Source organism: Rhinopithecus bieti, unplaced genomic scaffold (assembly GCF_001698545.2).
Source record: "Rhinopithecus bieti isolate Rb0 unplaced genomic scaffold, ASM169854v2 scaffold_1618, whole genome shotgun sequence".
In the NCBI taxonomy this organism is placed as follows: Eukaryota; Metazoa; Chordata; class Mammalia; order Primates; family Cercopithecidae; genus Rhinopithecus; species Rhinopithecus bieti.
The window spans coordinates 7,454,319-7,476,638 of record NW_016803937.1 but is presented as its reverse complement, the minus strand read 5'-3'; the positions used below and the strand labels follow the sequence as shown (position 1 = coordinate 7,476,638).

Here is a 22,320-nt window from a genome sequence, read left to right as displayed (position 1 = left end):
AAAAGAAACGAAGTTCCTGGAACATCTGGCTTATGATGTAATTTACTTTTGGTATTCAGCTGTGCTCCCAAATATTTAAGTATCTTCTTTCTAACAGTCTCAACCTAGGTTTAATGTCCCTTCTGGAGATACAGATACAAGTGTGTTTCCTTCTGTGAAACTTGGCCATGACTATTCGTGCCAAAGTTGTATATTAGTTGCCTTCAGCTTCTATTTCGCAGGTTGTAGGACCCAAGAAGAAAGGACAGAAGCCAGAAAGAATTAGACTGCAGGAATTTTTGTTGGGACCAAGAAGACTCTTGTGATAATGGCTACCATGAAAAACTGTGACATGCCAGACCACCTACATAGACTGTCCTTATAACCAATAGAAGTTAGGTATTATCTGCAGTATTGGTGAGCAGGTAGTGGCTCAGAGCAGAGAGAGCAGGTCTCATTGTCAATTAAGTAGCAAAGCTAGAATTCTAACCCAGGTCGGTCTAACTCAAAGCCACCATGTTGTATGTCAGTGGGGCTCTCATATCTTTGAACTTTGAATGCTGGTTAAGATTTCTCACCAAAATTGTGGAAGTCATGTAGGCTTGCCAACTTTTACTTTTGCCAGGTAAGGACATCAAACAGCAACAACCACTAAGTGTGATCACCTACCTCAGTGGTCTCATATACAAAAAGCTATTTTAAATGCCTGAAAGAGGAGGAAGGCTATCATCTCTGAAGACAGTCCCTTCAATGAGGTGAATTAGATCTTATGGAAATTCAATATGTTGTCCTTGCTGGTGGTCAGCATCTCACCATAGACCAGGGAAAGTGGGCACTCTCTCCAGACGCCATCTAAGAACCACTTCAGGAGGTCACACTGTCATCACTGCCCTGACAGAGGGTTGCTCTGGCTTGGCTGACCAACATGGAAGGGGACGCAAGGCCTCCTCTCTGCTGTTGGAAGGGTCTGAAAAAACATTCAGCCTAGTGATAGAGGGGCATCCATTCTATCACCTCCCCCTGTTCAGGGTAGAATTCTCACACTCTGTTCCTTTCCAAGAGTGAGGAAAGGAAGGGGACATGGTGGATGTAAAATTCAAGCCATTTAGGAGGGAGAATAAGAAGAGAGGGAGAGAGAGAGAGAAAGCATGAACGAGAGAGAAAAAAACAGAGAGAGACAGAGAGAGAGAGAAATACTGGGACACATGGGGAGAAACATTTTTATACGTGTTGATCTCTTAATGTATTTAGGAGAATTAAAGTTGTATAGACAGAGAATCCTTGTCAGTATCCAAGAGAAAAAATCAAAACAGAGCTCAGGGATCTTTCAATCTGTCTTTTCCTAACAGAATTCACTGATTCACTGTGTATGGAAGGCAAGGCATGCAGGAGCATGCCTTACTCCTCACGCACACCTAAGCCTCAAGGGCAAGGAGGGGTCTGTATCTCTAATTATTGGTCTGGAATAAACATTTAGCAAATAATTGATGAATCAGGGAGTGGACTAAAAGCTAATCATCAGGTAATCTATTGTTTAATTTCAGTGGATTGCCTCTCCCTACCCTTATTGCTTCATTCTTGGATTTATAGTCATAAGTGGCAGATAAAGGCAAAGTTGGCTTGGGAGTGGTCTCCACAAATAGAAAGTCACAGAATAAGTAAAGAACATGCAAGTCAGGGTAATTTCTGACCCATCGGTCAGGAGGAGGTTCCTGAAGTCAAGTGTTATTGAATGAGAAATCTAGACCAGACACTGTACTTGACATTTGACCAGCATTTATCTCACGTGACTTTCCTAAGAACACAATGGGGGAGAGACTATTAATGTTATCCCCAGTTTACAGACTGCAGAGCCCAAGGAGATGCTTAGTAGCTGGGCTTGAGAGCTGTAATGGAGCAAGGAAGGAACCCACACCCATCTTCAACAGCCTTCCTCTGGTCCAGCAGCTGTAAGCAGGCCTCCTTGTTGGGAGTGGATTGACTGGTTGACTCACTGGCAGTGCACGTGCACAAACACATCCAAACACATATACACGTGCACACACAGACACCTACACACAGATACAGAGAGACACACATATACGTCTACATATATATACACATGCAAACACACACATGTACCTACACAGATACAGAGATACATGTATACCTCTACATATATACACACAAGCACACACATACCTACCTACACACAGAGAGAGATACACATACATATCTACGTATATACACACATGCACATACACACATATACCTACCCACAGATACAAAGAGATACATGTACACAGCTAAATATATACACATATGCACACACATACCTACAGACAGATACAGAGAGATACACGTTTATGTATATACACACATGCACACACACATATATACCTACACATAGATATGATATATATATATACATTCACATGTACGTATATACACATGCACATACACACATATACTTACACACAGATACAGAGATGTACCCATCTATATATATACACACATGCACATACACACCTTACCTACACACAGATACAGAGATGTACCCATCTCTCTCTCTCTATGTATATACACACACATGCACATACACACATATAACTACACACAGATACAGAGAGATACATGTACACATTTCCATGTATATACACATACACACATACACCTACACACAGAGATATACACATCTGCATATGTATACATATGCACACATGTACATATACTGACACAGATACAGAGATAGACACATCCACATATACATACACACATGCACATACATACACAAATATTCACTCAAAGACACACACGAATATGTAGATATGCCTTTGTACATGCACGTTCACACACCTATGCATGTGTGCACATATATAACACCCTTACACATATCTACATATGCATGTGTACACACACATATACACACATATGAATGGAGACACCCCCACACACTCCCTACATCCTCCCCACACGCTGCACATATAACCACAGACACAAACACCTCAGCACACATGAGTACATAAACATACATGTACGCATGTACACACACACGAATACCCACATACCTACATACGTATACACATACATACACTCACACACACACAGACACATTCAGGTACACCTACACACCTATACACCTGTACACAAGCACACACATACAGTTATACACACATATACATGACCCCAGACACACACACACACACACACACACACACACACCACTCTGCAAAAGCCCTGGTTACATACCAAGTTCTGATGCTAATTTCCATCTGACCTCACACTGAGGCATTTGGCACAATTCATGAACCAATACTGATACATTATTATTAACTAAAGTCTGTACTGTATTCAGATTTCCTTGGTTTTTACCTGATGTCTCTTTTCTGTCTCAGGTTTCCACATTACATTTAGTCGGTCACGTCTCCTTGGGCTTCTTTTGGCTGAGACTGTTTCTCAGAATGTCCTTATTTTTTGGTGACCTTGACCCAATACTTGTTGGGTATTTTGTAGAATGTTCTGCAATGATAAAGTTGCCATTTTTTTTTAATCACATCATACTATCAACATGATTTGCCATTGTTGGTGCTGACCTTCACTAGCTGGCTGAGGTAGTGTTTGTCAGGTTTCTTCATGGTAAAGTTGCTCTGTTTCTCTGTTTTCATACTGCACTCTGGAAGAAAGTTACCCTGTGTAGCTCACACTTAATGGAGAGTTACACTCCAAGTCCTTGAGGCAAGGAGTATTTATGTCCATTATTTATAATGCTTCAGCATGTGAGATTTGTCTCTTCTCATCCACTTAACTGATAACTTATATCATTATGGATGAATGGATATTTATTTATATTTTGGATAATTTCTCCACATGAGTATGATATTTTACTAAAAAAGTTAAAAGTGACACAGAAACTATAAAAACGGGAATTTTGTTTGATAACAAACACCGTGGTAGTCAAGAATAGGGCACTTTTGTTAAAAGAGCAAATAAGTCTTTGGACACATAAGCAAAAATACAGCTTCAAGGATAGGGGAGGTGATAATCTTATTCTAGTCTATGTTCTTTGCAATGTACTGAAATTGTTGTGCCCAGTTCTGGGCCTAATCTTTCAGGGGAGATGTAAGAAATTGGATGCTATTCTGAGAAGTGGCTGCAGATCCCTGAAACCCTATAAAAAATGGGATCTGACTTACTTGGAATTTATAATTGAGGAGTTTAGACCTCTTTACCACATACTATTTCAAAGACAGAAAAAAGACATGGTCCAGCCCCAACTTCTGGCCATCTTCTCCTAGTCTCCTCACCCCTGCCCACTGTATGAAATAGATAGATATGTAATACATGATATTTGTACAATCACAAACACTTAAAACATTAGTTATTACCCTAATGCTCAAAAAGCAAGAAACAAACAAACAAACAAACAAACAAACAAACAAACAAAAAACCCGTATTACCAACAAGATCTCTGTGATGTCCCTGAGATGATCTGTTATGGCTTGTACCACCCTGTCCATATCCTGAACTTTGGGTCACTATGACGTCAACACACAGTCATTCTCTGCTTAGCAAATCATGCCATCATTATGTTACCCTCATCATAGCAAAATGTTCTTCAGTTATTGTAACAACGTGATTTTAAAAATGCTTGAGCTCTGAAATATCTTTCAAATATTTGAAAGAAATAGGACAAGACATCCTCTGACTCCACGTGGAGAGAGAAGACAAATGTCAAGACGAATTTGGCCTAGAGGAGAAGGTTCTAATATCCCGAGCCGTCGTCTTGAATGGGAAAATCAGCTTTCAGAGGCAGTGAATGTCCTCAGAGATGTTCTGGCAATAGACAAGATGACCACTTGGTGGGGATGTTACAGAGAGAATCCCCATTCAGATGGGCAGTTCCTTCCTCAAGTTCTCTTCTAAACTCACGATCCACCAATTCTAATAAAGTATACATTGGAGGATTCTCAGCATTTTCTTCCCAGCATTGTTTTGCCCAGCATTTTTTTTTTTTTTTTTTTTTGGTGGGGAGGCAATCCTTTCTTTTGGGTAATATGTTTTGTTTTCAGAAGGCATTTTCCAAAAGGCCCCTCTGCTGACAGCAGGAAATGGCACATTGACCCACCGGCATCATTAGCAAGAATGAGTTGGTCCAATTGGCTCCTTTTCCCTGGAAGGCTGAGAGCAAGCTTGCCAGAAAAGGGACACTGGCCAAGCCATGATGGCCTCGAGAATAGCTTCAGGACAAAATGGTGGGCACAAACAAGGAACACGACTTAGCTCAATAGATTGGGAGAAATCTTCATTCAGTGGTAGCTCTCAGATGGACCGACCCTGAGGTCAGGATGAGGACGTTCAGGGCTCAGAAAGGATTGGGCTAGTTCTCACCTGGGGATTCTACAATTCCATATATTCCCCAACTGGTAAATAGCCTTCCTTTCCACCACCATGCACACCCCGCCTCCACTAGTCCCTGCTCCTGCAGCAGGCCTCCTGGAAGCACTGGGTCCTCAAGTCTGCAAGGCCAGGAACCGGGTCTATATTATTCACTGCTGAATTCCTTCATGGCTGGTGCAGAACTGGCCACGTAGAAGGCTTTCAATAGAGATGTTCTCCTTCCTATATTCATCCAACAAATATTAATTACGTACACATGATGTGTCAGGCACTGGACTGGGCATTTGGTGAACAGTAAAGGAAAAACAATAAACAGATAAGGTTCCTGCCCTCATGAAGTTTATGGTCTAGTATGGGAGACAGAAAATGTTCTTAAAATGATGAAAGTAAATATATAATTGTGTCTTGAGCTAAGTGCAACAAAGGCAATGAATAAGGCATGCTGATAGGGGATACTCAGATTGGGTGACAGGAGGTGACGTTTAAACAGATTTCTGAAGGATGACAAGGGAAACACCTGGGTGCTGAACTGAAAGAAGAAATAAATGAGTGAGGAGGTAGCTGGCAAAAACCTCTGTCTCTCTGCCCAGAGGAAAAAGGCTAAGAGGCAGTTGGTACCCCCAAAAATGAGAAAAGTGCCTACCATCCATGAGTGCCTGTCAGTGCCAGGGACAATGCAAGAATGATGTCATTCACTTTTCAAAACAGCCCTTGGAAGCAGGACTCCTCCTACCCTCATTTTACAGAAGAGGAAACTGAGGCTTAGGAAGGGCAGGTAACTTGCCCAGTGACTCACAGCTAAGCCAGGATTCGAACTCAATTTAAAAGTCTGTGAGACCTGAAAGCTCATGTTCTTAATACTATTCATCCCCTTCACCATAAGGGCTCATGGAGTATCCTTCCTGGGACTTCTGTGTGGCCTGAGGGTGGCTTTTGCTCACAGATTTTGCCCTCTCCTTGGGAGCCCCAGGACAGAGCAGGTCTGGGAAGTCACAGGGGCTGCCTCCAGGAGAAAAGTCGCCTCCTCTCATGTGGACATGCACTTGGCAGGAAACCTGTACAGGTGTTTGGCCCAGCCCAAATGTGGGAGCCACTGACCAAATGCCAATACTCTCAGCGAAGAGCCATAACTAGTCCTGTCTCCTCACCTGGAAGCTGTTTTTCGACCGGAGCTAACTGCCAGGATGCTCTGGGCTGGTGAGGCCACAAGAATTGTGAGAGGTGCCCTGTGGCTCAGAGGACACCCAGGAAGGAATTGGGGTCTGTGGAGTGAGGGAGAGTTCAGGGCTAGCCAAAGACAACTCCAGATCCCTGCCCCTAAGCTTCCCAGCCTGCAGCTGGTAACATCTCCCTGACTCAAATGTCCATGTGGCTGGGAGGGCAGACAAGAGTTGCCATCACTGCATGTAGACCCTCATAATTGCCTTGTTGTCCAACCCCACAGTCCCGCAGCACAGTAACGGTTCACAAGACACTGCTTCCCACCCCTTCTCCCTTGGGTCTTGAGTTGGCTCTGAGCCCAGGTGGGCTCTGCTCGCCTCCCTTTACAGGGGTATACTGCTGGGTCCCTTCCTTCCCAAGTCCTGCCTCCCCAGCATCATCCACAAAAGGCATCCTCTCCCCTCTTCCTCCTGCCCCTCATTTAACTCCAGCACGTGTTTTGGGACAAGTCTATGTTCCATTGGACCCTTTGTTTTACACGACTTCCTCTTATTCTTCGTTCTCCTCCTGTTTAAAAAACATGAATCACTAGCATTTATGAGGTTCCTTCTACTGTTCCAGGCAGGATATGATATGATTTTATAGCTGAAGGGATGAAGGTCTAGAGAGGTAAAGTGACCCACCCAAGATTATGTAATTAATCAGTGGTGGAGCTCAGATTAGATTTGAATACAGGGAAACCGACCTCAAATAGAGAACGGTTCTCTCTAGCTTTGCCAAAGCCCAGCCTTTATCAGAACTTCACCTCCCTCCAGCCGGGCATGTGGCCCACATGGGGCATGCCGTGAGCCCAGGTGCTTTGGCTCCTCTCTGGCTCAGCACTGTTAGGTGGTGCTGTAGCTGCAGAGTGCTGGCTTTTAAGCCAATTGTGAGTAACGGATTTATTTTTTCCCAGCCTCAGTTTTTCTCTCTGTAAATTGACCATAATAATAATATCCACCTCAAAGCGTTTTACAAGGTTGAAATGGGGTGAAAATAGGAAAGATCTAGCACATAATGTATTAATTTTTAATTTTTTTAATTTTTTTTTTTTTTGCCTAAAGCAGGCAGTGGAATAGAATGCTTAGGAGCATAAAGCTCTGAGATCAGGCTGCAAGACTGCACTGCTGTGTGATCTTGACTAAGTCTCTTATCCTCTCTGTGCCCTGGTTTCCTCACCTGTAAAATTACTATAATACTAGAACCAACTTCATAAGGATATTGTATTCAAGGAGTATGAGCCGAGTGCCAGTGAATGGAGGCTGGCATAGAATAGGCTTGCAATAAAGCGAATGAACAAATAAGCAGCTATACACAGCCTCTGTCACAAAAAAGTACCAACAGATATTAGCCGCTATTAGTTAATTGCCATTATTATCTCTCCCTGGCATGTTTCCCCTCAGGCAAGACCAAAGCACTTTCCTCTGCCAAGGAATATCTTCCTCTACTTTCATATCCCTCTCCATCCAACCCTTCAGCCTGCCTCAGTTGGGATTGGTAGGAGTCCTGAAGCTATGGACCGGATCACAGGTGCCTTCCCTTCCAGAATCTATTTTCCAAACTTCATTGATTGCCTGAATTTATATGCACGCTCGCGCACACACACACACACACACACACACAGTCTCTCTCTCTCTCTCTCACTCACTCACTCCTGAGTCAGAAAAAGGACTCAGCACCCAGACACACTGCAGGCTCTTGAAGAAGACAGTATTTTCCCGGGAGCTAGAGGATTTTCCTGTTATTCTCCGTGCAGTTCGAATTCTGTCAATTATTATCCAATTAGTCATCTCTCCAGAGGTGGACTGTCATAAATAAATAGAAGGTGTGTGTTTGTGGGTGAGTATGTGCATGTGTTGTGTATGCAGGGAGCAGGGAGGGGGAGAGTGGTCAAATAGGAAGTGCCTCGGTATTTATGTTGAAGTGCACACTGGTTTAAATTACCCACTGGGAATATGATTATGCTTAATCTCTGCTCAGTCGAAAGGGGCTGGGGCTGCTTTCTCCCCTCCCTTTTTGACTCTCTGTTCACATAACTCAGGCTGCCTCCAGTCAGCCTTTGCCCACTAGACTCACTGGCCCTGAGCACTTGAAAGTGCAGCGAGTCACTGAGAATGAGCACTTTCTTCTCGGACACAGCATGGATCTGCCTGGCTGTCCCCACAGTACTGTGCGGGACAGTATATTGCAAATACAAGAAGAGCTCGGGGCAGCTGTGGAACTGGATGGTGTGCCTGGCGGGCCTCTGTGCAGTCTGCCTACTCATCCTGTCCCCTTTTTGGGGCTTGATCTTCTTATCTCTGTCATGTTTCCTCATGTATACTTACTTATCTGGCCAAGAGTTGTTACCTGTGGATCAGAAGGCAGTCCTGGTGACAGGTAAGCAGAACGGCACTGCAATTTTCACTGAGGGCACGATCCGAAACTTTCTTTGCCTTAGCAGGACTTTGTCAAATCTGGCTTAAAAATAAAATACTTGGCATGGAGTAAATGAAAGCCCTCGCCCAAGTATTTTTCATGACATTGCTTTGGTTCAGTTTTTTCCAGGAGGTGCATTTGAAGGGGCTGGTAGCAGGAGGGAAGGAGAGGATGAAGTGCACCCAGACAATAAGTTTGTTAATTTCCCAGGAATAAATATTAATAGGCAAAATGGCAATATTTCATGTGTTCTGTTGTACCCAGGAATGTCCCATATAGATTGTTTTTTAGGCTTAAATGGACTTTTGTTCTGAGATCATTGTTTGGCCAGGTTCTCCGCCTAGACCCTTCTTCCCTAGGTATGCAAGAAAGCTTACAAGCCAAGTTCCACTGGCCCCTTGCTGTTTTGAAATATTGAAGGGATTCGCTCACCTGGGCTGGAGACTTTGCAGTTTGCTTGGCTGCTGTCAAGAACCTTGTGTCCTGTCTGAACTGTTCCTCATTAGACCTCTAATGTTTCTTAATTGGACCAAGCTGGCAGTGTGTCCAACATTCGGTTGCCTGTTAGCTGAGCTGCCAGTTTTCTCTTCTGTGTATGTGTGTGTGTGTGTGTGTGTGTGTGTGTGTGTTTCCCCACCGCAAGTGTGAGGCCAAATTAAATTTCTTTGAGTTGTAAAACTGGTTTGTTTGGTTATGGAATTTAAGCTTGGATATGGCTGTAATTAGGATTACCCAACATTATCCTAACCCAGAAATCCCTGCCAAATTAAAAAAAAATCAACTGTGGAATCATTTGTGGGAGATCATTACCCCTCTGACCATGGGCCTCAGGATGAAGGCAAGAATGGGATGGGGATGTGGTTGGGAGAAAATCTGGGGCTTGGCAATTTACAGAGATACAGACTTTGTTATTGTGTTAAAGTAAAATGCTTTCTTGAAACAAAATTCAAGTGGTGCTTGTTGGGAGTTTGATGTGCCACAGAAAACAAGCTTATTTAAATTAATTTTTGAAAGTTTACGGGGAGAAAATTCAGTCAATGGGATGTTTATCTGCAAGAATGTCTGACATCACCTGGAATCATGTATCTGGGAGTCTGGCTGGGTTTTCCACATTTTTACTAGAATTCTCAAATGGCTTATCGGTGAAATTTGTAAGAGTCTCAATTTTCCTATTCTGTGTCCTGTTCTATTAGGAAAGCTTATGATGAACTCAGGCAAACCACAGGGTAGCTGAGAAAAATGGGAATTCCTTCTTGCTTGCTTATTTTGTCAACATTCTTTATCCTCTGCATTTCAAGATGCAGGCATGAATTAACGCTCACAAAATATGCACCCAACTCAGTGAGCCCACATCAGCCACTGAAAGGTGCCGTGTTTACTGTTGAGTAAGGATGACTGAATTAATTAGGCAACTCAAGCTTAAGGACTAATCCCTACATGAAATGCTTATAGCAATTATGAAAGTTTAGAATTAGGATGAGTACTACATATATTTAAGGATGACTGAAATGTGACTTTCACGTTCTTTGTTATTTTCAAATTCTCTGTCATTTTAATGAGGAATGCTATGTGCTCATATAATTCTAGACAAGGTTTCAAAACCTTTGTATGAAATCGAGAAATTTAAAATAATTCATTTTGTTAGACCAGAACTCTTTAAAGAATGAGAAGCCATGCTGAGTTTGGAATGACCTTTGTTTCACATTGGCTTATGATAACATAGATTAGTATGCGTTTTGGTGGGGCAGGACCGGCAAAAAATGTGGCAGTGTACATCAAAAGCCATACATACTGTTCCTTTATCTGATAATTCAAGTGTTGGAAATTTATTTTAAAGACATAATCTGAAACATGAAAACAAAAGAGTACAAGCAAAACCAAAATGGCACGTTCAACACAATCTTATTGTTTAATAAGATTAATATTCAATATCAAAAGCAACCAAAAGGGTGATAATATATGGTACATCCTCTGGGTATGACAATGTGCGACCATTAAATATGACAGCCCCAAGAACTGTGTTAAATGGAAAACCACCTGGGCCAAAGGAAAACACACAGGAAACCCCAGCATTGGAACAAGTCTGCAACCACGTCAAATGCATAGATCCCTGGGCTGGGAGAAAAGCTGTGATAACAGCTGGAAGAAAATAGTTTGTATATGGTTGGATTAGTGTACTGGAAATAGTGTGTAAATGAAAGGAAATAGTTTATAAAGGAAATAGTTGGTTAGTAGTTGGATTAGAGTATTTGCGTGTTTTTTTTCTCCCTTGGATTTCAAATTTCTCTAATGTGATTACATTACTCATATAATAAAAATACTTAAAAGAGAGCACTAAATAGCTAAAGCTCCTTTTAGTTTGTACTTAATTATGGACCCAGGCGAGAGGCAATTACAAAGACAAGTCAAAAAAGTAACCTTTTTTTCTCCCCTTTGAGCCCTTGATTTCATTTTGCTAATATGTTCAAAAGTTTGTTGCCTTAGAGACAATATAAATATAGTAAGAAAAAGCAACGCACTCTAGGGTGCGTTTGATACGTATTGTCTTCCAAGCATGCCTGAAAGCCACAGCGGCCATCACAAATTTTAAAAGGTATGTGTGATGCATTTGAGGGTGGTGGGTGTGTCCGGTTTTGGTTAGGGGAGCGTCCAGGTGGATTCGTAGTCCTCCGGATTTTAGTGTTATTTTATTTTATTTTATTTTATTTTATTTTATTTTATTTTTTGAGACGAGGTCTCACTCTGTTGCCTAGGCTGGAGTGCAGTGGCATGGTCTCAGCTCACTGCAACCTCTGCCTCCCGGGTTCAAGTGATTCTTCTGCCTCAGCCTCCCAAGTAGCTGGGATTACAGGCACGTGCTATCACACCGGCTAATTTTTGTATTTTTAGTAGAGATGGGGTTGTATGATGCATTTTCAATGTATAACTGTAAAATGAGCAAAGAGCAGACCGGCATGATTGTAACAACATCTCAACCACAACATAGTGGGAGAAAACTCTGAAGACAGACAGGCTTGGGTTTGAATCTTCCATCTACCTTGCCTTAGGCTAGGTCTCCAGAGGCAGTGCTTTCTGTGAGGATTTGTGTGAAAGATTTATTAGGAGGGTTTCCAGAGAAGATGGGCAGGGAAAAGGAAGAAGCCAGGCAAGGGTGTGACATTGAGAAGTCCTCTGAAGATCACTTGGGCTTAATCACCCTGGGCAGACGTGGGGTAGTGTGGATCACACATCAGAGCTGTGCCAGTTGGGGACTGGAGAGCTGTCGTCTTTATGCCTTCACAGCTGTCAATCATTAGTTAAGGGCAGTCACCCCTCTTCCCCCTTGGATGTGGGGAGGAGGGGAGATTTAATTCCGTGCACTTCTGGCACCATGTGGACACTGGCTGGCAAAGTGGGTTCTGGCCCTTTGGGGAAAGAGTGGCAGGTGATAGCTGCTGGGAGTCAAAGTGCACCCTGGATTAATGCACACAAAAGTGGGAGGGTTCTGGGGCAATAGGACCTTATTTGCTGCATCTTTATTACTAGCTGTGTGGACAGCTGTGTAAACTTTGGTGCTCAATTTTGGACTTTGGGACTTCTGTTTTCTCCTCTGTAAATGGAAAATAATACACACACACACACACACACACACACACAAACACACACACCCCTACATATCTTATACGACTATAGATGGAGTTAGCAAATGAGAGAGAGAGAGAGAGAGAGAGAAGGAGAGGAAGAATGACTGTATTGGGGTGGTGAGGGGGAAAGCTTGAGTAGTTAGGAAGAACACGAAGGAACAAAAAGAACAAAAGAAAAGGTTGACAAACGAAAGCATTCATGTATTCATTCAATAAATATTCACTGAGAGCCCAGTATGTGCCATGCATTTTCCAGAAGCAAAGGGGGAAGGAAATTTTAAGACCATACAATTACTCTCAAGTGATGGTATCAAAATTCCTACTTTTCCTTCATCTTGGACACACATTCACTGGAGTTCCTTACCCCTCCTCTGAGGTTATGTGCTGTCCTCAGCCTACCCTCTAAGCTTGGCAGGAGATGCACAGGTAACTTTAATTTTCTATCCTCTGGCCTTTAATCCTGCCCCCTCCAATCTTTCTCAACCATCTGAAATATTCAGTATTGATTCACCATCTACTGGGTACAGGGCAGACACCTCAGGGCTTCATGGACCACTGGGAAAGACATGGCCACACCCAACTGTGGCTGTGTGATGGGGCATATAAGAAACCTCCAGGTTAATTCCCAAAGTGGATCCCAGGCAGACACAAGTCTTGTGTGTGGGGCTGGTAAAAGCTTGACAAAGAAAGAGGGACCTTGTTAAGAATCTAAAAGTAGTTTTCCCGTGGGAAAGTGGGAAGGTATTCCAGCCTAATTGGTTAAGTAGCTACAATGAATATAGTTAGCACTCAATAAAGCTTGCTGCATTAGATAATTTTTAATTGAAAATTTCAAAACTGGTTATATTGGAGAATGGATCTAGGAGGAGAAGTAAGATCTGTTTTCAGTGAAAATATTTTATGCTCATAAGAAAGGGTCTCAGGTCAGTGAAGATCCCTTCTTGCAATTATTGAATAGTCCAACTAAGGTTCTCAAGTTGAATACCATTGGTATCATCTTGGGGTTTGGACTCCTTTGGATTTCACGTTATATTATTTAGATGGATAAACATTGACAGTGGACTAAGAGACTAAGAGAAATAACATCTCTGTGCTCTGAGCTTTACATGCATTTTATATTTGATTCTCACAACCCTAATAATTTACATTTGTAAACAAGGGAATGTGTCCAAAGTCACTGAGCTACTAAGTAGCAGAGATTGGACTAAACCCAGATCAGATCCAACGCTTACCAAAAGCCATCCTCTTAACCACTGTCATTAGAAGTGTTAGATCCATAGTTGGTGTTAGCCTACAAAGGTTACCCAGAATATAAAATGTGTCCACTCAACCAACAAGTAAATATTGAATGTCTATAGGCGCCCATGACTCTGCCTAACACAGAGCTTGGCAATTGATTGGGTGTAGAAGATGCTTATGAGGGATGATGAAATAAGGGTACCACAGACAGGGCGAGGGATGTTTGCAGAGGGTGATGACTTGAGAGATGCCATGTGCTAAGCTTGACTTCAGAACTGAGTCTGAGAGCAGTGAAACGTAGTTCAAGTGAAATATCATTGGAAGTTGGAAATAATGAAATAGAACTTGGTTAGATTTGTAGATAGATGCTGGCGAAGCATGAGCAATAAAGTGATGGTGGATGTTGAAAGGATGGTCCTCAGTGAGTCTATAATCCAGTCTACCAGATGCTTTTTACATGAACAAATGTCCCCACTTATCATGAGGTTTAAGTTTTACCTTTTCCTACTACAGGGAAGCATAAAAAGGTGTAGTTAACCCAGGTAATTTTGTGAAAGTTTGAACAATGATTGTATCAGGCATTATAGATGGAGTGTTTTGATTGGGGAGTATTCTGATGGCATGGAAATCCATCCCAACTATACTGCAAGCTGCTTGAAGGCAGGAACCAGGTCTCTTTTTATGATCATGTGCCTCTTCTCAGTCTCTGAGCACGTTAGGCCTAACACAGTGTTAATGAGCAAATGTGCCGTGAGTGAACCAGCCATGGGGGTGAAATGTCCTCTCCTTTTCATGGTCGTTAGTTGGACACAATAAGATTGTCCCAATCTGCCCACTCACTGAAGTACTTACCTTTGCTCTTCTTTTTGCTGGGGTCATTTGCATAAAAAGGGCAGAATGACAAGGCTGAGCTGTTGAAAGCTCCATTGTTCCATAGTGACTTAGTTGTTGGCTTGCCCTGGACAGAGCTTTGTGCTGATTTGGTTCTGAGCGTGCTCCTGCTTACCCAGGAAGTGGCACAAATAGAACATCCACTGGCTCCCCCCAGGCTGCTGAAACTACTCTCTGAGGGTCACTGGTGTCCTCTAATCACCAGAGCTTGACTTCTGCTCCAGCACCGCTGACCATATTTTCCTTCTTTTCATGGCCTCGTTCGCCTTGCAAGAACTGCATTTCCATGCTTCTCCCCCATTTCTTTGTCCTTTGACTCTTCCAGGTTCTTTTTCTTACCCTTCCTCCAAGGTAACCTCTGACTCTGTCTTTACTTCACCTTCTTATTTGGCTGCATTCCCTACCCAGTAGCAAAGTCATACCTGCTCCTGTGGTATCAATTGTCTCCTCTGTGAGAGGACTGGCAAATCGTGGTTTTGTATACCTGACGTTCTGATGAGCTCCTGACTCATATTTCCAGAATTTTAGCCTGAAACTTTAAACTTGGCATGTTTTAAAACAAATTTATTATCTCCTGTCCTGAACCTTTCCCCTTTCTTTTCTTTTGTTAAAATTTTTTTTGCACAGAGTCTCAGTCTGTCGCCCAGGCTGGAGTGCAGTAGTGCGATCTTGGTTCACTGCAATCTCTGCCTCCCAGGTTCAAGCAATTCTCCTTGCCTCAGCCTCCCGAGTAGCTAGGATTACAGGAGCCTGCCACCATACCCAGCCAATTTTTGTATTTTTTAGTGGAGATGGGGTTTCACCATGTTGACCAGTCTGGGCTTGAACCCCTGACGTCAAGTGATCTTCCCGCCTCGGCCGCCCAAAGTGCTGGGATTACAGGTGTGAGCCGGAACTATTGCACTTGGCCTCAGTGTCTAGAACTTGGTGGAGGGTGGTAAGTTCCATACAAACTGGAGCACATAACCCCTGACTAGAGAAGGCAGCTGCTTCCTACTGCCAGTCAATTATTGCCACTTTGCCACTTTTGTGGTATTTCAGGGCAAATTGAAAATTGTAGATCTTTGTGTGTGAAATCTCCCATTTAAAACAAGTTGGCAATGACTTCTTTCTTATATTTTATTTTATTTATTATTTTTTGAGAAGGAGTTTTGGTCTTGTTACCCAGGCTGGAGTGCAATGGCACGATCTCGGCTCACTGTAACCTCTTCCTCCTGGGTTCAAACAATTTTCCTGCCTCAGCCCCCCAAGTAGCTGGGTTTACAGACACCCGCCACTATGCCCAGCTAACTTTGTATTTTTAGTAGAGATAGGCTTTCACCATGTTGGTCAGGCTGGTATCGAACTCCTGACCTCAGCTAGTCTACCTGCCTCGGCCTCCCAAAGTGCTGGGATTATGGGTGTAAGCCACTGCATCTAGCTTCTTTCTTGTTTTTTAAACAATCCCATAGATCAAACAACACATTCTTGTGGCCAAATGTTAACTTTCAACTTCTGCTTTGGTTCCTGCAGAGAGAAGCAGGCAGAGAAGAAACTTTTCTCTTGCTTATGGAGTTGCATCTCTTGACATCATTTCTGCGGGTTAGTTTGCTATCAGGGCCTCTGTCTTCTTACTTGGGCTATCACAGACTCCTTCAAGGAAGGATGAAGGGAAAAAGAAGTTCCTCTTGGGCCAAGCTTTTCCCTAGTAGAGCACGTAGAGCTCTGAGCCTTCCACGTTCCCTCCCATTAGCAAGTGCTGTGTGGGGACTGGGGCTCCCCAGTCAGGATCTGGCCACATGCAAGGGATCGCCCCTGGCCTGCCCTCCTTGTTTTAGGTCACTTGTGATATTGGGGCAAAAGGGGTGAGGAGCCAAGACAGTTCATTCAGCCACTTTAGGGTTTATAAAAATCATATAGATAAACTTTATTTCAGACCCAACCATTTCCCAACACCAGAACACCCTGTTCAGCATCATCCCATTTCATCCACTGGGGTTTTGAATAATCCCAGTGACAGGGAGTTGACCCTCTATTGGTGGAAATTATTTCATTTTTTTACAATGCTAATAGTTGTAAATATCTTCCCTATAATGAGCAAAATATTCTTCCCTTGAAGTTAACTCTGCTCTTGGAAGTCACATAACCTAATTAAAGTATTATTTTGCATGATTGCCCTTGAAACATGTGGACTGCATCATATCAGAGCCAAATCTTCTTTGAACTAAATCTTCTCATTCTTTTTACCATTCCTCCCATGGCCTAGTTTCCAGAACGTTCATCATTCTCTTTAGCTCCTCTGAACCATTTCCAGTTTCTTTCTTGACATTCCTCCGAGCTGTTGACTCAGAGTTAATACCACATACCATCTTGGTATGAGCAATGCAAACCCAACTGGAGCTAAATGAGGTGAAATTAAATCAGAACAAATGCAGGGTTCTTCACCAGATGCTGTTGCTTTGTTTGGTGGAGTCAGTCCCTAAACCCCATGTCCCCCCGAATTCTGAACCAATGGAGAAACAAGACAGGGAGCTTAAGACATCAGCCTTATTCCTGATAGATGCATATTGGAGCACAGGTCTGGCTTGTGGTAATAACGGTGCTTAGCCAAGGCAAGGTGGAAAAGTCTCAGGCCTCACCCACAGATGGGGCCTGGACTGGGTAGCTGGGCTTAGCACAGGTGTTTTATAGGCTGGGAGGTTGGAAGGAAGAGACGACAGTGTCCACAGGATGGTCTGGCCTCTTGGGTTTTCTCCTCTCCTTCTCAGTCCTGATCATTTTCTCTGAGTTGTCATTTGGTTCTCCTGCTAGAGAGAGAAAAGACTTTTGCACCAGGTAAAATGTTCATGTCCGGTTCTTTCCGCCAAACTCACCAATCAGATACTTTGCTCTACCTCCCTGGGGGGAAGGAGGGTAGGGGAGCCAGAGTGGCCAGGAATGTCACGCTGAAAGATATCCCTCCATATTTCAGAGAGCATAGGAAGTGGGGAAGAAGTGTTCCCCTGTCACACTAGGTTCAGAAAACCAACTCTTCTGGCCGGGCATGGTTGCTCACACCTGTAATCTCAGTAGTTTGGGAGGCCAAGGAAGGCAGATCACCTGAGGTCAGGAGTTCGAGACCAGCTTGTCCAACAGGGCGAAACCCCATCTCTACTAAAAATACAAAAATTAGCAGGGTGTGGTGGTGTGCACCTGTAATCCCAGCTACTCTACTCAGGAGGCTGAGGCAGGAGAGTCGTTTGAACGTGGGAGGCAGAGGTTGCAGTGAGCCGAGATCATACCACCGCACTCCAGCCTGGGTGACAGAGTGAGACTCTGTAAAAAAAAAAAAAAAAAAAAAAAGAAAGAAAAGAGAAAAAACAAAAGAAAACCAACTATCTAAATAGCAGATGCTGTGTCTAAACTGCAGCTGGTATGAAAATGGTCCAGGGAGGTTTGACCGTGAACTTAAATGGGGTCAGCACTGGGCTGTTTACCCCCAGTGAGCCCCCCATCCATCTTAAGCTTCTCTCTTAAGATATACAGTATCTAAATGAAGGTATTAGGCTACTCGCTAGCTCTGCACTCATGAGCAAGCTGCTTCACCTCTCTGAGGTTAATTTTTCTCACATATAAAGTGGAATCATGATTGATATCTCTTCTAGGTATTAAGCAAGATTGTGAATATATGTTGCTGCCTGATACATAGTAGCTGCTTCATAAAATATAATGATTTTTACCTATTTCCTATCTTTTCTAGTCCAGTAATTCCCTTGGCAAAGGAGATGAAAGGAAAATAGGCAATGAGATTTCTGTCTTCTGGGCCATTGATTAATGTGCCTCATCTGCCTCATACAATGGGCCCTGCTCCTTTGTTCTTTGCATTTTGACTGTTCCTTGGCTGGCAAGCCCTCTTTCTGTAGCAGACTTGCTATGCAGGTCTCAGCTTAATCCAGTTTTTTCACTGACAAATGCTTCTCCAGTGTGGAGACTTTTGGCTCTGTGCAGTCTACCTTTGGTTCTTGCCCTTTTAAGCTCTGACCTCGCTGAGAGCTTCTCCTGGGACCACTCTAGCCTCTTGAGTTTTTTCTCCTGATAATTTACCCTGAGCTGTTTTTTTGGTTCTTCTGTTACAGAGAGTCTTTGGGAGGTGCTGGATTGTGAAGACCTTTGCTCTAGGCAAACTGTTCACCTGTTGCATTTCCTCCTGAGTCCTCATCTCTATGAGACAGGGCATTACCTCTTAGGTGGGGAGTGAAGGGTGCTGACTGGGAGCAGGATGAGTGATTGATGTGAGCTGTGTCTGGGGCTGAAACTGGTTGTTTTAAGGCTAATGTTTTCAGTACCAATTGCCTACTATGCACACTCGAGATACAGTGTGGAACAAAAACAGAATAAGGCCTTGCCCTTATGAAGCTTAATTCTAGTGGAGGAAGACATAATGCAAATAAACCAATGAATGGATAACATGGTCTCAGTGCCGCAAGACCCTCATGGCTAGGATAGTGGTGTGACTGTGCTACTGAGAGCCGCCTTGTATCAGAGGCTTCCTATGTGTCAGGCACTGTAAGGAGCACTTTCCACGCCTAATTTCATTTAATTCTCACAAACACCTTATAGGATATCTATTTTTTTTTTTTTTGAGATGGAGTCTCGCTCTGTCGCCGAGGCTGGAGTGCAGTGGCCGGATCTCAGCTCACTGCAAGCTCCACCTCCCGGGTTTATGCCATTCTCCTGCCTCAGTGTCCCCAGTAGCTGGGACTACAGGTGTCTGCCACCTCACCCGGCTAGTTTTTTGTATTTTTTAGTAGAGATGGGGTTTCACCGTGTTAATCAGGATGGTCTCGATCTCCTGACCTCATGATCTGCCCGTCTCGGCCTCCCAAAGTGCTGGGATTACAGGCATGAGCCACTGCGCCCAGCCAGGATATATCTTATATAAGATATTTAAAAATTATTATGGGCCAGGCATGGTGGCTCACACCTGCAATCCAAGCACTTTGGGAGGCCAACGTGGGTGGATTACTTAAGCCCAGGAGTTCAACACCAGCCTGAGCAACATAGTGAAACCCCATATCTACCAAAAATACAAAAATTAGCCAGGTATGGTGGTGGGCATCTGTAATCCCAGCTACTTGGGAGGCTGAGACAGAAGGATCACTTGAACCTGGAAGTCAGATGTTGTGGTGAGCCAAGATGGCAAAAAAAAAAAAAAAAAAAAAAAAAAGGATGTAAATCTTTAAGTGTACACAAGAGGAGCAAATATATGCAATATACCCAATACCCATATTCTAGAGTGATCATGGTCCAGATATTGATGAAATGGTTTTTATTATTAACCCCGCTCAACGATGACAAAATTGGGGTTTTCAAGTTTATATAATTAAGGCCACGTGACAAATAAGTAATTGGCAGTGCTGGAATTCAAATGCAGGTATTTTAGCTCAAGGAGATAATACAAGCAGTGCAGACAGGTAGATGGCGAGTGCGCCCCCTTGAGGGAAAGGGGCGATGGCCGCCAGCTTTTTCAGACCTGCTTGGTTGACCGAAGCACCTTCCACGTTCAGGCACAGAATCTTACGGCAAAGCTCACTTCCATTCCTTAAGTATCCTTGCGCGGCGCGGTGACCTCAGCCTGTAATCCCAGCACTCTTGGAGGCCGAGACGGGCCGGATCACAAGTCAGGAGATGGAGACCATCTGGCTAACACGGTGAAACCCGTCTCTAGCTAAAAATACCAAAAACTAGCGGCGAGGTGGCGGCTCCTGTATCCGCAGCTCTTGGAGGCTGAGGCAGGAGAATGCGTAAACCGGAGGCAGAGCTTCATGAGGGCTGAGATCCGCCTGCACATCGCAGCTGGGCGACGAGCGAGACTCCGTCTCAAAAAAAAAAAAAAACCACAAAAAAAAAGAGAGAGATCCTTATCCCATAGCGCCAGAGAACACTGAAGACTGAACAGCCAGGAACTTCCTGATCTCCCTCCGTTAGCAGGGGTGGCACTTTTCCAGTGAGCAATCATGAATGCCCTCTGCTCATGAAGTTCCTCACTGTTTTCCAAATATTCCCAGTCATGTCTGGGGGTTGTTATCTGGCCACCTCTAGATTACTACTTCAGAACCTACCTGGTACGCTGTTAAAGCATGAAGTTTAGGGAAGAGCTAGAGAAGAAGACAATGGCATTGGAGGGTTTTAAAAAAGAACTCTGATTAGTAGTGTGGAAAGGGGATTAGAATCCATTCATTCATTATTTCACCAACATTTATTGAGCACCTCTGTGCCTGGTACTGGGAATACAGTGGCAAATAGCATGCATTCATGACAATGAATCAACTTGTAGTGTAGAGGAGTAGGTAGGCAAAAACCCAGGATATTACAAGACAGTGTAAGGTGTGAGAGTTCAGAGAAGTGGGCAGAAGTGAGAAGAGGCAAGAGCATGTAGCAGGCTGGGGTAGAGGCCATTAGTTGGAAGAGCAAGCAGCCAACTGGAGGGACTTTATGAAGAAAGTCCTGTAGAACTTGCTGTCTCATTGGACCTAGTCAGAGAAGAAAAGGAGAGACCCACTGCACATTGGACTCTCCCTATCATGGCTGTCTTCTGATTGCTCTTCTGACTGCCTGTATTTGACTCAATGCCCTTTCTGATTGTTCTTTTGACTGCCTGTATTTCCAGATGGACTATAAGCTCCATGCAGGGAGGCACGATGGCCCCAGTGAAAAACACGGTCCCCACAACAGGCTCAAGGAATGAATGCATAGACAAAGAAACATGGAGTATGATTCTGAGGGTCTGAGGGTGATTTTACAATGAAGAGAAACTGTAGGTCTTGCGAGACTGAGGAAAAGGAGCTGACTTTGTGAAAAATATAGTATCTTTTGTTTGAGACATGTTGAATTTGAAATGGCAAGGTTGTATTCAGGTGGTGGTGTCCAAATTAAATTGGAGAAATGAGGCTAAAATCCAAGAAACAGCCCAAGATGGAAGATAAAATTAGGTTAATCTTCCACATATGTAGGACAAATGAAGCTCTGAAAGCTAAAAAGATATCTGAGAGAAGCGCATACACAGAGATTAGGACAGGGCACTGGGCGGTTGGGTCCACTCATATCTATAGGATAGGAGGTGGAAGGGAGACCTAGGTGGTGTAGGGTTCCAAGGAAAATAGTTACAAACAACATCCAATATGGAGGAGAGAGTGAATGAGATGAGATGATAGCTCTGTGTTTCACTGCCTTAGGGATACTGATTAGAGAGATTCTTTCAGGAAAGGGTACAGGAAGGAGTCCCAGTGCAAAGGCAGCCAGGAGATGATGTTAGTGGGAAACTCTGAAAATTTGAGAATTTTGGTGGAAAAGGGAAAGAGCAGATGGGGAATTAGCTCCAGGGAACATGAATATCAAAAGAAAAAATTTGGTGGAAGAGAGAAATTTGGGGAGTGATTTGGAGATCCAGAAGGAAGGACTTGAAAAACAGACATTAATAGTACAAAAAGGATTGTGATAACTGATGAACTAGGAGGCTGTTGTTTAAGAGATAAGGAAAAGTGGACATTATAGATGTCTGAGCTTTTGTTCTAGTTTGCAAGACTAATATGCCATGCTATTGGTTAGAAAGGCAATTTGCTTATATAGGAAATCT

General features: G+C 43.4%; 1 protein-coding gene across 1 annotated transcript in view; it reads left to right on the top strand.

The window, feature by feature from the left end:
• Positions 1-8,405: 8,405 nt before the first annotated feature.
• HSD17B2 (hydroxysteroid 17-beta dehydrogenase 2) overlaps positions 8,406-22,320 on the top strand; it is a 64,763-nt gene continuing 50,848 nt past the window's right edge. Inside the window, exon 1 of the mRNA XM_017861086.1 lies at positions 8,406-8,934. Within this exon, the coding sequence (XP_017716575.1) occupies positions 8,670-8,934 (265 nt within the window). The 5' untranslated portion in view covers positions 8,406-8,669. The remainder of the gene's footprint in view (positions 8,935-22,320) is intronic.